Source organism: Macrosteles quadrilineatus, unplaced genomic scaffold (genome assembly GCF_028750875.1).
Source record: "Macrosteles quadrilineatus isolate MER2022 unplaced genomic scaffold, UCM_ALF_1.0 Scaffold_1__1_contigs__length_201487025, whole genome shotgun sequence".
NCBI lineage: Eukaryota > Metazoa > Arthropoda > Insecta > Hemiptera > Cicadellidae > Macrosteles > Macrosteles quadrilineatus.
Genome location: NW_026542594.1, coordinates 71,492,648 through 71,509,292, shown reverse-complemented (window position 1 = coordinate 71,509,292; position 16,645 = coordinate 71,492,648). Strand labels below are relative to the sequence as shown.

Genomic DNA, 16,645 nt, shown 5'->3' with positions numbered 1-16,645 from the left:
ACTATTTTTTTTTTTTTTTTTTTTTATTTTTTTTTTTTTTTTGTCCTAGGGCGCTAGGCACGAGCCTGGGATTGTTTTTCTCATTACTTCAGGCTAGACCTAGGGGTTGTGGCATTATCACTTAGATAAAATCCATTGGTGACTTGGCGGGGATCGAACCCGGGACCTCAGGGACTGAAGTCCCGCGCTCTAACCACTACGCCAGCTCGCTCCCCAAAACAAATAGAATAGGCTAGAACACTATAAGTTGTCCTATGCTGCAATTTTTTACCTTACAAACTATTTCGTGCTGATATATCTATTTTATTAAAATTCTAGTCATGTTGACAAAATATGTTACAATTACATTATTTCTGAATCACTCAGTAAAGGTAGATGTCGATGCATCATTGCTGAAAGTTATGTTTTGCTTCCCACTCTCAGAGTATTCCAAAGACATCTAATGTTTCAATCCATGTTCAAATGTTATATGAGGTAAACATATAACCGAATCAATTAAAGTACTCAAATTAAAATACATATTATTATCAACACGCATAAACTAGTTTAGATTATATATCATCTCACAATCATATTTGCAAAACCTACTGTGGTGTTTTAACCAGTCCCACTAAAGCATAAAATGGAAGGTCCTAAAGAGGTTAAACATTGAGTCATAACAAGAGTAGTTTAAAAGTTGTAACCGTGATACTGTAAATAATTTGATATTTTTTGATATTATACAATCGTTTTACAATTTTGTCAATCCATCTGTTACTTTAAATACAAATATATTTGTATTATTCAATGTTTTGTTTTGTAGAACCTTTAGTATTCTCAACTTCATTAATAATAAACCTATTTCAACATACAATATCAATTTTAGGAAATTCCTAGTATGGTTGGAAATATATTGGCATCCGTAAAGTTTGTGTAATGTTTTTTTTTTAAACACAATGGGTTATATTTAACTTCACTTATTATTTATTTAATATGTTTATACTTCTTGAAATTCTCAGTTAACTGGGAGGCGGAGCAAACAGTTTGTTCTAAAATGAACTTGAAAATTCTAAACAATCTTTTTTCTGTTGGTTTACTTAAAGTCTATAATGTTCTACTATGAATGCAAATCTATAATATAGTATAAATTTCCAGTCCCACCCTCAAAAACTATAATATTTAACAGTTGAATTGTTATAACCCATTAACACATTAATTTTAATTGTCCACCAAACTGTATCTTGAATTTTTGAATTAGTAGTTGCAAGAGTACGCAAAACTGCAGAGAGTCCTTCAAAATGCTTGTGCAATGATATAGTTTTAAATTATAAAAGAAACCCTTCACAAAATTGTATTAACAGGACCAGAGGACCAATATGCACATGGTATTTCATTTGTAGGAGGCAAAAAAATTTAAATCATATTAATTTATGATTGCCAATAGATTTTGGGTTTCCTTAAAAACAATTATATAAAACTGTCTACAAATGTCAATTGAAATAATTTTATAAGAAATGGTAGATTCTTCTGTTGCTCTGTAGGCGACTATTTTGGTCACACAAGGAAGTCCAAACTTATATTTTAGTTTGAACAACGTCATCTTGATTTTACATTGCACATGATACATAATCGACACTAAGAGCGAATGAGTAAGCATGAACAATAATTAATCCCCTTTACCCTTCTCCCCGACACGCCACCATACCACGGCATCTTACTAGCAGAGCTCAAGGTCATTGATGTAATTGTAATGAACTAAATTTAGACTTCCACTCCCCAATGTCACCAATAGGCCCTAAAGGTTGGTATGTAACAATTCATGACGGTTGAACAATTACCTTTAAAATACGCTTTTAATTAGTTTTCTAGCGTTTACCGTATCTTAGAAAAAGTTAGTTTACATAATTAACAACAGAAACTTTTTGGGCGAAAAAAAAAATTCTGAAAAGCTACAAATTAATTTATAATATATGTATCTATATCGTATTAAAGTGTGATAAAGGTTTGGCGTTTGATTTACAATGTACAAATTTTCAAAGCCACAATATGGTTTCTGAAACTCTTTATACAACTCTCCTTTATTAAAATTTAAAAAAATATGATCCAAGAAATTGAGCTCTTTAGCCACAAAATCCACTGTTTTTTAACTTACCTGACCAAAAAATAAAAACAGTAGCAGCCGACGAACTTTTTTATGTCATATTTTAAAACTCATTTAAAAGTACCGAATTTATTTCAAGATTTAAAATAGAAAATATAAACTTTAAAGCTTTTAATTAGAACCAATAGTGTCCTGGACTAATTGACATCTTTCATACGAAGTTTCAACGATTTACCTTTAGTCTAAATAGGCTAAGTCAAGTTATTTTGAAGCTGGACATTAAGTTTTGGTGCGTTTTCATTGGCATCTACCACTTCTAACCTGCACTAAGATGGCGGACCTGGCTTCAGCTGCTTGTATGTTAGTTAGATAGGCGTGCTCCATCTATTGGTCCTATGTGATCGTTGATATAAACTAACGGAATTCTGATGAAAATTTGAACATGAAATATTAGCAGTTTTGCAGGAATGATAAACAATAGTTTTTTCTTATTTTATTTTTTTTTATTGAATTGCTTGTCAGTTGGCAACAAATCTTAGAGATGTGTATACATTTTTTTGGACAAAATTGAATTGGCAGATATCATGGTAAAGAAGCGTACTAGAAAAAGTTACTGTCGCCTCATCCAATTTTTACAGCAGTCAGCTGTTGACATGCTAGGCGAGCAACCGCGACAGTGAGGACGGGGAAACAGCTGATTTCATGTTCCTAGTTGGCAAATTGACTGCTAGCTACTAACGTACGCATGCATAAGCCATCTAGCGGTAGCACTAGTAGCCTCATTGACTATAAACACTTGTGTTAAGGTTTAAATACAGTAGTCAATGTTATTACTGAATTTGATACTATACATATTGTTACCTTACTAATATATGAAATGGAGAAAAACGTTACCCTAAAAATACAAAATTTCCCAATTTATATCCAGACCTTTTTAAATAGCTTAAAAAAACAAATAATTTAGTATATCAAAGTGTTTTTGTACGGTTATTGGTAACAGGACAAATTCAAAAATTGTAAATTAAAAAATTGCCATGTTATTCTTATAAAGAATACTAGCTGTTGTACCCGTGCTTTGCAGCGGGAAGAGGACACAAAATAGAAACATTTTAATCTTTACATCTGTTGCATATAATAGTTACACATCCCCCAATGCTTTTAGAAACAAAATTCAACTTTTATGGCCCTAATAGAAACGTTTAAGTTATGACTTTAATCTGGTAAGCAGTGGATACCACCATTTCATCTCCCTTAGTAACATATCTTTTTATTTATTATTGACATTTTAAATTTCAATTTTGAAGTTACTACTAATTATTAAATTTATATGAACATTTTTTTTAATGTCACTCTTCTTTATATTAAATCACAAATCCTTTTATCTTCAGTTTCTTCACTCACAATAAATCATTAGCACAAACTAAGTCAGCTGTTATAAACTTTAGAAATATTGCTATGCCTTTTCAATACAGTCTTTTAAATATTAAAGAAACTATATCTATAGGTACTATAAACAATTTTAAACAAATAATTTAGCAGTAAAGACAGCAGACAAAACTAATATGATTATCAAAGCATCAAAGCATCAATGCCTAAACCATTTAACAGCAAATACAGTATATGTTTCATTGCATCTCTGATTCTACTCTACAAAAATATCAACAAACAACTTAATATACAAACCAGTTCTTTTAATCAGTTCCATCGTCCATTGGCTTTACATTTTCACACTTACCATAAAGTAAACATAGTAAAAGATATTTCATTGATTTTAGAAACAAAAGAACACTTTGTACTGCTTAGTTTTATGATATTTTCCTTGGTTTAATTTAATCAGTGGTGTGGCAAAACACAAATAATAAATGTATCAAATAAAGTAAATGTGAACTGAAAGCTATGTTAAGATAAAATAAGAGTATTTTGTATTACCATTTGATAATTAATTATAGTTACGCATATACAACAGATAAAAAAAAATCAACACAGTACAATTTAGTTATTAATGATATTCTTTAGTTTAATTTATACATAGGTTTAGCTAAACACAATAACTTAATTTACCTAAATATACATATAAAAAACAATGTGATGTGCAAGTTATGTTAAGTTAATCTAACACATGTTAAGGAGTTAGAATTTATTTAAAGTAGCCTCCAAATTCATATAAAATATCTATACATTGTAATTTTCATACTGCTTCCATCAAATCACATTAATAACATTATTTTCAAAACTTAGACGCTTAAAAAAATCCAAAGCAGAGCCGGAGTTTATACAGCAACGGTTATAAAATCTTTTTTTATATAATCATTGACATAGTTTTAGAATAAATAATCCATGATAAAAGGTTAGATTAAAATAAACCTACCTCAAAGTTATGGAAAATATTATATTTAATTTCTTTGTATCAGCTGTCTGAAATTGTGAAATATGCAGTTTAGCAGTTCTTGTTTACATTTAAATGACAAAGCAAATGTAAACAAACATTGTTAAGTGTTCTCATCAGCCATGGAGACCAATCAATATTTACTTTTAAAATCTTCACCTCACAACTTTTAAAGCCAAAGGAGCAAAGCCTACGGTCAGTATCGAAATGTGAATAGTCCTATAATGATCCTCGGTATGGTAACTATATTTTTGTAAAATTTTAGTCCAGTTTCTACAGTAGCTTTTGCACCTATTAGTAATACACATACAGACAGACACCATTAGATTTTTATATAATAATAAAGAATAAAGAATATTGTAAAATTTTGTAGTTTGCTTGTTTATGGATATATTTTGATCAAACTTGGCAAATTTATTTTAACAATTACAAAACTATTTGGATCATGAACGGTACTCTAGTTTTCTCAAGGTAGGACACGTGAATTGTAATTTTGGCGTTACAGACACAATGACGGAAACAAACAAACGTACTGATATTGACACAAGACTCGTTTCGGCTTTATTATTATACTAGCTGTACCCGCGGGCTTTGCCCCGTTTAACTTCTTAATTTTCAAGATGATCTCGTTCTAATGGCTCAATCACGTCCTGGTTGAAGTTTGTTCGCTACGCTCACTCACCTTTAGGTTGGAGCTCGTTCGCTGCGCTCACTTGCCTTCAGGTTAGCTCGTTCGCTACGCTAACTCGTCTCCAGGTTGAAGTTCGTTCTCTACGCTCACTCACCTTTTGGTTGCAAATTAGCTGTTGTCATTAATTAAAATAAATAATAGTGCTGCACCCTGTTGGTAATCATTGTAACTTTAATGCAATTGAACATCATAGAACAGAACCAACTTGTTTAATTGAAACAGCTGTTAAGATTCATTAATTCCTTTTAAATATGAAAAATCATAAGGCTAACATGGGAAACTCCAGAGCCACTGGGGCGGAGCCCGAGAGTCCGATCAGAATAAAAACAACTTAGTTTTCCTATTTAATGCCTAAAGAATCAATGTACCAAATTTCAGCCTCCTAGGTAAATGGGAAGTGGGAGAATTAGTGATGAGTGTGTCAGTGAGTCAGTGAGGGCTTTGCCTTTTATAAGTATAGATAACACGTAGAAATAACCAATCACTTCATGAATCTACGCAATGTACAGACAAAACAGTAAAGACTTTATAATCTTATAATTAACTATAGTGTTTCTGCCTGTGCTTCGCAACGGGGTGAGAATCTTTGGGTCTCTAAATCCACCGTAAAAAAATAGTATATTTCGTACCTAGGGCCGAAAGTGACGTTTTGCCAACTTGAGATCGGGTTTTAAGTTCGAGACGAATTCGAGAACGTGAAACGATCGAGAGCTGCAAACCCATTTTGGCTAGTGGTACGAACGCTATTTTTTACCCAAGTATGTTTTGCAATATAACGTCCCTCTTATTTATGTGAAATATTTTGAGGAATCACCAAAATCAAAAATAACAATAAATAGTTGTCTATGCAGCTGTGACAAAAAACAAGTCTATTGCAATGCCACGGATACAGCTTGTGCATTTAATATACATTAATGTTTTAAGTAAATTAGCGAACAAGCGATTTTGTGGCCCTAGGGATGTAAACCCCTGCTCGGCCCCTATATGACGATGACAGCTGGCATGGCCAACAAAACATAACTTTCAGCCACCAATTAACGTATGGAAAACAGCTAAAAACATCATAGTGTGGTGAAAAATTCGTTACGCATACTTTTACATTATCATGCATTAATTATATGTATACAGAAAAAACGGAGTCATACTTATTGCGTATTTTAATGTAAATTTCTTGTATATTCCCATGAAACTGATAATTTACCCAGCACATTAAGGCCTTTAATCCAAGTATCTAAGTTCGTAAACCATACATACAATGTGACGATAAAATATCAACGACATAGCATGTAGTTTTATGTAATCCTCACGACATTTAATTTGGTCTATTTGGTCTACTTTGAATCCAATAATTGTCAAAATTATTGGAGCTTGGAAAAAACTACAAGTAAAAAAATCGTTACACTAATAAAAGACGACGTGAGGAGCGCGGGCAATGAGCTACAGCGGCTAGGGCATAGCCACATGAATAACGGAATGAAGGAACTAGAACGGAGAACTGGCAACAGCGCACACGAGAAGTTGGGGGGGTCGAACACACCGCTCAAGCCCTACAACGCATTAGTGGCATCCTGTCCACACACTGTTGATATATACCGATTTGTGGCAAGGTGCCACAATTAAAAACTGGAATGTTAGATGTTAAAATGGAGTGTTCATTAAAAATATTGATGTACAAATGTTTCTACCACCTTTCTTCATCCACTGGTGGCCGCAGTTTGAAAGATGCCACAATTAGGTGTTTGCGAGTATTCGGTAAAACCCCGTATGTGTGTGTGTGTCTGTGTGTCTGGATGTGTACAGAGCTAGGGACCACACCTGTGGTCCGATTTTGATGAAATTTGGTATGTAGTTTCTAATCCATGGTATCTCCAGGCGTTTTTTTCATTTTTTTGAAATTTTGATTTTTAATGTGGAATTTCCCATAAAAACCCAGAAAAATTGGATTTTCTCAAAAATGGCCCGAACGATTTTGATAAAAATTTAGTATGTTGTACCCCTTTAAATTCTGAACAAAATGGTACAGATCCCATTTCTGTAAAAATTACGGTTCAAAAGTTATTGTAAATTATGTTATTTTCCCATAAAAACCCATAAAATAACGGAAAAATCTGATTTTCTCAGAAATGGCCCGAACGATTTTGATAAAAATTTGGTATGTTATAGTCCTTTAAATTCTGAACAAAATTGTACCAATCCCATTTCCGTATATTTACTCTCACCACTTACACATGATAAAGGTTGTTGAAAAACTTATGGGAGAAAGTATGTGTCAGAATGCTGATACCGTTTATTTATTTTTAAATTGGAGACAGCTGTTTCATATAGATGGGATGAGTATCCAATAGCAGTATCCAATAGTCAATGATATCATCCTTGAAACATAAAAACTGTTCCACTATTTATTTTATTTTTTTTATTGAAATAAAAACTGTCATATTAAAAATATGCAAGATGGTTAAACATTCGCTTGAAAGATTTTTAATGTTTTATGTAGAGTCACTGAACAAGTGTGTCGTTTGTGAATCTCTGATGGGAGCTCTACAAGGAGTCATTGAAGACGGTAACGTTCAGATGGACATCAATCATAATCTTGTGCTAGCCTGCAGTCACCTGCCTCAGAGTATGCGTCGAGAGGTATGAAATGAAAATCAACCATCATGCTAATACAAAAACTGCTATCATTATAATGGTCATAAAACTATAAACATTTCCTGTGAATGGCTTGGTTTTCGAAGATATAAGTGCACCACTCATAAAGTCCAAATTTAATCAAATGTGGAAAAGTTTAAAATTAACGACGTTTGAGACATGTGAGTGTAATGGTAAATTTTTGTATGAAAAATCAATTGTTAATGGCCAAATTTATTTTTTAAGATCTTTATAACAGCTGTTTTTACATTTTTAAAGTTTAAGCCCAAACAATAGCTTTTCTCCCTTAAGAATAGTATGGAAATTTGAAATCTTTATGACTAGAAATTTAGAATGAATTTTTAAAGTACTGTAAAGCCACTTTAATAATTTATTTTTGTGTACTAAACAAGTAATGTCTAACATTTTCATTTACAGTAGATAAATGACCATGAGCGATGTTATGATTGTTGCAGTGCCAGAACATTGGTCCACTAGTGTGTCACTCCCTACAGTTGTATGATGAATGTTGTGTTTGTTGCAGTGCCAAGACATGGTACAACAGTTGGCTCCTCAGATAGAAGCAATCCTGGGAGAATTGCCCATTGGTCCACTGGTGTGTCGCCGTTACAGTTGTATGATGAATGTTGTGTTTGTTGCAGTGCCGGGACATGGTACAACAGTTGGCTCCTCAGATAGAAGCAATCCTGGGAGAATTGTCCATTGGTCCACTGGTGTGTCACTCCCTACAGTTGTATGATGAATGTTGTGTTTGTTGCAGTGCCGGACATGGTACAACAGTTGGCTCCTCAGATAGAAGCAATCCTGGGAGAATTGCCCATTGGTCCACTGGTTTGTCGCCGTTACAGTTGTATGATGAATGTTGTGTTTGTTGCAGTGCCAGGACATGGTACAACAGTTGGCTCCTCAGATAGAAGCAATCCTGGGAGAATCGCCCATTGGTCCACTGGTGTGTCGTCGTCTACAGTTGTATGATTAATGTTGTGTTTGTTGCAGTGCCAGGACATGGTACAACAGTTGGCTCCTCAGATAGAAGCAATCCTGGGAGAATTGCCCATTGGTCCACTGGTGTGTCGTCGTCTACAGTTGTATGATTAATGTTGTGTTTGTTGCAGTGCCAGGACATGGTACAACAGTTGGCTCCTCAGATAGAAGCAATCCTGGGAGAATTGCCCATTGGTCCACTGGTTTGTCGCCGTTACAGTTGTATGATGAATGTTGTGTTTGTTGCAGTGCCAGGACATGGTACAACAGTTGGCTCCTCAGATAGAAGCAATCCTGGGAGAATCGCCCATTGGTCCACTGGTGTGTCGCCGTTACAGTTGTATGATGAATGTTGTGTTTGTTGCAGTGCCGGGACATGGTACAACAGTTGGCTCCTGAGCTAGAAGCAATCCTGGGAGAACTGCCCATTGGTCCACTGGTGTGTCGCCGTTACAGTTGTATGATGAATGTTGTGTTTGTTGCAGTGCCGGGACATGGTACAACAGTTGGCTCCTCAGAAGCAATCCTGGGAGAATTGCCCATTGGTCCACTGGTGTGTCACACCCTACAGTTGTATGATGAATGTTGTGTTTGTTGCAGTGCCGGGAGATGGTACAACAGTTGGCTCCTCAGATGGAAGCAATCCTGGGAGAATTGCCCATTGGTCCACTGGTGTGTCGCCATCTACAGTTATGTCAACTGAGCTCCCAGACATTGGACATTGTCAGCACTGACCGCTGCTCAGAGGGCCACACTTACTGGTGTGCCAGCACCATGCATGCTGCTGCCTGCCAGGTAAAAGATTCATCAACACATACTCGCAATGGGTTGGTTGCTTATTTCGGTTTGGGTTTATTTTTTCAAACCAAACTTCAGTTTTTGTTAATTTAAATAGAATATGTCTACTGTAAGCGTATGACTTGTTTGCCAGTGGTGTGTGCTGCTGCCTGCCAGGTAAAAGATTCATCAACACATACTCGCAATGGGTCGGTTGCTGATATTGGTTCGGTTTTGGTTTGGTTTTATTTTTTCAAACCAAACTTCGGTTTTTGTTAATTTAAATAGAATATGTCTACTGTAAGCGTATGACTTGTTTGCCAGCGGTGTGTGCAAGGGATGAGCGGTACCAATCTCCCAACGCAGCCAAAGTTTCTGTAGCATTGGTCGGACTACGCTTTCTAAAAATATTCTATTCGATTATTTTTTTTTTGTTTTCATTCAAATCAAATTCAAATAATCTTTATTTGTAAGTAGCATACAATACATACATAAATAGTGTCAAAATACACAAATGAAAAATTATAATCAAAGGTTTCTTAGAATTATCAATGAAAAATTAACATTACTTCCTACAACTCATCAAAAGAAGCTTTGTTGATACCGGTATATTCATATTAGTTTATTTATTTAAGATCGAGCTTTAAAAATTGATCCAAGCTTTCAGTTGTCTTTTTAATTCAATTTATTTTTTTATACTTTCTGGGTTTAATTTTAAAAAAACTGTTCACAAACATATGTTGGTTTATTTTTCATAGAGCTCTAGTCTGTGCTGATTTTGCCCTATAGAGTTCTTTTTTCTAGTGTTATAATGATGTGTAGTTTCACGAGGGACATCATTAGAAATGTTGTTCTTTGTACACAAAATGACGTCAAGAACATATTGGTCATAAACTGTTAGTATTTTTAACTGTTTGAAATTATATCTGGCGGAGAGTCTTAAAATACCATCCAAAATAGCTTTTTTTGTTGCTCCAAATAAACAAATACCAAAAGAAATATGAGAATGTATGTAAGAAAAATAAATATTTTTCAATGTTGTTAAATTACAATAAAAAGACATGTTTGAAAGTTCATGAATTCCAGAGTTCATTCTTGTCAAGATCTTGTTTACATGTTCATTCCAATTAAGGTTTTTATCGATAGTCAGGCCAAGAAAATTTCTCCTTGACTTTGGATCAATTATGTGGAAATCAAACACAATCATTGGTTCTATTTGACTACTACTTTGTGGATTTTTAAACGTAATAAAATTGGTTTTTTCATGATTTAATGTTAAATTTTGATACGTTAAGTAATCTCCAAGGTTTCCAAGTTCTATGAAAGCAGCCATTTCTGTTTGTTCTATTTTAGGTGTTGAATTGAGTAAATTAGAATCATCAGCATACAGGCATAGTTCATTGATAGGCTTACATGAAAGTGCTTTGTCCGTCCATGTCCTTAACATAGCACAGGAAAAGCAATGGATCAAGAATAGACCCTTGCAGAACGCCATATTTTATTGTCTTTAAATCTGATGCTGTCTTAATGATTTTATTGTTTTTTCGATGTGTGATTTCCACATATTGAGTTCTATTTGTTAGATATGAATGAAACTATTGCAATGAATTATTTGATACTCCAATAGTTTCTAATATTTTTCAAAAGTAAAGAATGTTTGACACTATCAAAAGCTTTAGATAGTTCCATGAATATGCCAGTTGTATTTTCACCTTTATCAACACGGTCAATTACTGATTCTATAAATGAAACAGCAGCAGTAACAACCGATCTCCCAGACCTGAACTCATGTTGATTACCATCCATCAAACTAAATTTTTCAAGGTATGATGTAAGCTGACTATTTACTATTTTTTCATAAATTTTGGAAATGGCTGGTAACAACGAAACAGGGGGATAGTTAATAATATTTTTTGTATCATCCTTTTTATCAACTGGAATGACTTTTGCCTTCTTTAATTGATCTGGAAATATACCTTTAACGAAAGAGGAGTTAATTAAGTGAGATATAATTTGGCTTATCTCATATTTTATACTCTTAAGAAGTGTAACAGGCACTTCATCATGGCCACTGGAATTTTAATTTTTTTATGATAATATAACTTTTTCCACCTCCCTCTTATCATCAGGTTGAAAATCTAACTTAGGCTTTATTGACATTCCTGAACAGATGTACCTTCTTCATCTATAAATGGCACGTTACTGTTATAGTTTGGCTCTACGTCTTTTACTATGACTATAAAATAGTTATTAAAAATACCTGAGACATTTGTAGGATCTTCTATAAGATATTTGCCCCAAACTAAACTTCTATCACTATACTTTTTAGCAAATTTCATTACCGTAGTACTCACGGGAAGACCTGGACCCGGGACCGATTTACTTTTTCGTTTTGAGGTCCCTAGAGACCAAAAACATCATCCGTTCAAATTCAAATATATATATATATATATATATATATATATATATATACATGTCCATTAGCATGACAACTCGAGCAAAAATGATCCGATTTTGATTAAATTTGGTATAAACGTGTAAACCTACATTTTTGAAAGAACTTACATTTATTGGAACGATTTCGCGAACCAGCATGATCGGACTATGGGAACAGGGGTTTATGGGGGGTTTTATGGGGTAAAAATAGGGGTTTCCCTTTCTTAGTGCAATTACAGTTTCAATTTCTTCCAAAACTATTTTGTAGAGCTTAAAAAAAAACAAATAATTTAGTATATTGAAGTATATTGCGCCTAATGGTTACAGAGAAAATTCCACAAAATTGTAAATTAAAAAGTCCCATGTTATTCTTATGGAGAATAAGTTTAAACTGTTGTACATATTTATGAACATATTTTGATCAAATTTGGAAAATACATTCATTTATTACTAAACTATTAACATTTTACAACAAAAAACACTTTTTTACCCTCGCTGTTGCAGCAAACCTAAGTACTCGTTAAACTAATTCTTTCCATTTTAATAGGGAATAAATGTGATATTTTTAAGGAGGCATTTTAGTATAAATCCAAGAAATGGAAATTCACAAATACACGTAAATTAATTAGTAAACTTTATTCCAGAACTGATTCAACACAAAAGATAAAATGTAAACAATAACAATAATATCAACAATAATCATCTGATTATTTAAGCATATGACAATCCTCCCCACTATTAAGCTGCTCTTAGTTCGTCGCAGTGTCTCTTAAATAACCGCCCGTCTTCTGATTTAACAAGATACATCACGTTCCCAAGCGGCTTTTCTACTGTTCCTGTTGGCGACTTTTCTTCTGACATGTTGGAGTAATTTCTCACCAACACTATTTGTCCTTTTGAGAAACTTCTTCTAGTTAAAATTTGACGTTTGATTTGCGGTGTGGGTGTCTTCTCAACCATTAAATCCATTTCGGTTCTTTTGTTTCTCCCAAACATAAGCAAGTATGGAGATTGTCCTGTTGCTGAATGGTGCGTCTTCCTTAGCTGTTTCAGTATCGTGTTTATCTTATCCTCATTGTGTTAAACGTAGCTTTGAACGGTGATCTAGTTTTAAAAGTTTCAACAAAATTGCGTTACTGTTTTGTTTTACCTCTCCGGTAACGTTACAGGAATGTTCGTTACTGGATGGTGAATTCCAGATTAAATACAACGTAGTAACGAAAGGCGGCATTATGCAACCTTGGGAGATTTAGGTTAGGTTTATAACAACAAACTTGTTGTAAACGTAGCTTTGAAAAAGTTTCAACAAAATTGCGTTACCGTTAGGGATGGGCGAGTAATGATTTTTCAATTCGAGTCGATCATTTGAGTAAAAACTCGAGTATCGAGTCGACTCGAGTAGTTGCGCGTTAAATAGGCCTAGACCCAGGGTTTAAGCTGCGGTAGCATTTTTAGCATCTTGCTAAATTCACAACTTAAAAATGCTACATAGTTTTGCAGGCTATAGGCCTATAGCAAATTTTCTACAAATAAAATTGAAGATGTAACTTAATGTTCAAACATATGCTTATGTAATATTAGCCTACTGGAATTTGTGTTTTAAATGCTTACCGTATTGAATAATATTTTTTCTACAGTTAACTTAGTTGTCTGAGAGTTTGCAGCATTTTGCTGAAACAAATTTCATCCTATCCTAAACCCTGCCTAGGCCTAAATAGGTAGTTTAAGTATACCAAATTGTCTAAATTATATGGTTACTAATTATTATTAGGTACCTGTTACCTTAGGCCTAATAAAAAAATCGGCCTAGACTACTTATTGGCTGCAGCATTAAATTTACACATCACTTCTTGTTATTGTGTGTTTTATTTTTTCTTGCCTTTAGGGAATAAGCTATTACCGTAGTACTCACGGTGAGACCTGGACCCGGGACCGATTTTTTTTTTCGTTTTGAGGTCCCTAGAGGCCAAAAACACCATCCGTTCAAATTCATATATATATATATATATATATATATTATATATATTTATATATGTATATATATATATTTATATATATATTTTTATATATATATATATATATTTATATATATATATATTTATATATATGTGTGTCCGTTAGCGCGATAACTCGAGCAAAAATGATCCAATTTTGATGAAATTTGGTAAAAACGTGTAAACCTACGTTTATTCGAACGAGTTCGCGAACCAGCATGGTCGGACCATGGGAACGGGGGTTTATGGGGGCTTTTATGGGGTAAAAATGGGTTTTTCCCATTTTTGACTCAAAAACATAACATTTTGCAATTTCTTTCGAAACTATTTTGTAGAGCTTAAAAAAACAAATAATTTAGTATATTGAAGCGTTATAATGTGCCTAATGGTTACGGAGAAAATTCCAAAAAATTTAAAATTTAAAATTCCCATGTTATTCTTATGGAGAATAAGTTTAAACTGTTGTAGTTTGCTTGTTTTTGAACATATTTTGATCAAATTTGGAAAATGTTTTTATTTCTTACTAACTATTCACATAAAAAAAAAAAAAAAAAAAAAAAAAAAAAAAAAAAAACAATTTAACCCTCCCTGATGCAGCAAACCTAAGTACTTGTTAAACTAATTCTATTTAAATCAAGTATAAATGTTATATTTTTAAGTAGACATTTCAGAGTAAATCCAATCAGTCAAATGGAAATTCGCTTAGTCTGCATGTTTGCTGCGGCGGGGGTATTAGCGAATTTCCCATATTCTTCCTCCTCACTAACATGATAATCAACCTGGGCAACTAACTTTATAAGGTAACTTTTATGAATAACTATTTCAATTCAATTAAGAAACAGAATTTGTAAAAATAAATTTATTTATAAAACAGAAAACTAATATCAAACTACATATTGTATCACAAGTTAAAAACATCAATATGGAATAAGGTATTTTAAAATAATCACTTGGATAAGCACTTCATCTGCCTTAAGTTTGAAGGTAATGGGTACTAGGGCTATCCTCTTCACTCATTACATTTATAAGAATAATCAAGTCACTCGTCTCTGACAGACTGAAGATTAAACAAAAGCGTAGTAGGCCTATTATCTTGAAATAAAATCCCACATTAAACACTTAATTTAAAATTAAAACACATTTCTTAGTAGCCCGGTATAGCCTATTTGGCCTTTCTTTAATAAAATCACATCTTTCTAGGTTTAGTTACAATTCAAACTGTAGTTGTCATGTTTCTGCCACCAGATTGAAAATTGCACAATCAAAATCATAAACAGAATATGTTTATTTTACTTTCTATTAAACTTCCACTAAACAAAATCAATTTTATTTTAAGTTACAAATTCACTTCAAAGTAAAAACATTCAAACAAAACTGATGTTGACATAACTTCAACTTCACTCCAATCCATTGTTTATTTTTTTGTTTTGTTCTTGTTGCTATGCGGTCGTCATGCCATCTCCCTCTCCCTCTCTCACTCTCTCTCTCTCTCTCTCTCTCTCTAGTCGGTCTGCTCTGCTCATTCTGATTGTGCTTTGTTTTCCCATCAAACAGCTGTTTTGCAGGGCTGATGTTGCCATATTTATCATTACACCATTATGGTGAATGTCGGCCAAATTATTATAAAATTACTATAGCTTTTAATTCGTAAAAAAGTTAATAGTTTGACTAATTTAAATCATGTTTATGTAAACTCATTAGAGAATTAATTATACTTATAGTTTGTTTATGCCAATACCACAGTTAGTTGTAAAAGTACAAAAATTATCGTCCATCTGGCAACACTGAGTTTGAAGTGTAATCTTTCCTTTCTCTCAAGACCCAATGAGATTGCGTCATTCAGATGCATCGATGTTCCTTGCAGTAACTTATCGGTTTGTAAAACTAAACACCAATACCGATTAAAGTGAAAAAATATTGTGCAATAATAGGTTATTTTTATTTGTTGTCCTACTAATATTATAAATGAGAAAGTTTGGATGTATGGATGTATGGATGTATGGATGTATGTTTGTGACAAGTGAACGCGAAAAATACTGGTCGGATTGGGCTGAAATTTGGCATGATGATAGCTCACATTCCCGATTAACATATAGGCATATTCTTATTTCAAAAATCCTTTCGGGCTCCGCCCCAGTGGCTCTGGAGTTTTCCATGTTAACCTTATGAGAAATGGAATTATTGAATCTTAACAGCTGTTTCAATTAAACAAGTTGGTTCTGTTCTATGATGTTCAATAGCATTAAAGTTACAAGGATTACCAACAGGGTGCATCACTTTTTTTTACATTTATGACAACAGCTAATTTGCAACCAAAAGGTGAGTGAGCGTAGCGAAAGAACTTCAACCTGGAGGCGAGTGAGCGCAGCGAACGAGCTCCAACCTAAAGGTGAGTGAGCGTAGCGAACGAGCTCCAACCTAAAGGTGAGTGAGCGTAGCGAACATACTTCAACCAGGACGTGATTGAGCCATGCGAACGAGATAATCTTAAAAATTAAGAAGTTAAACGGGGCAAAGCCCGCGGGTTACAGCTAGTATTTCTATATTTTGGTATAAAATATTTTTATGGCAGTTCAAACTAAATCTGATACTGTACTTTATAATATCTTCAATAATCGTCTGCCTATGTTATACTAGTCAAGAGACTC

The 16,645-nt window shown here is 33.6% G+C and overlaps 1 protein-coding gene across 3 annotated transcripts in view; it reads left to right on the top strand.

Moving 5' to 3' along the window:
- Positions 1–16,645, top strand: part of LOC128983566 (prosaposin) — a 207,501-nt gene that overhangs the window by 188,267 nt on the left and 2,589 nt on the right. For all 3 annotated transcript variants that reach the window (XM_054402884.1, XM_054402883.1, XM_054402885.1), the window contains exons 16-17: positions 7,652–7,791; positions 9,391–9,585. In XM_054402884.1, coding sequence (XP_054258859.1) covers positions 7,652–7,791; positions 9,391–9,585 — 335 coding nt within the window. The remainder of the gene's footprint in view (positions 1–7,651; positions 7,792–9,390; positions 9,586–16,645) is intronic.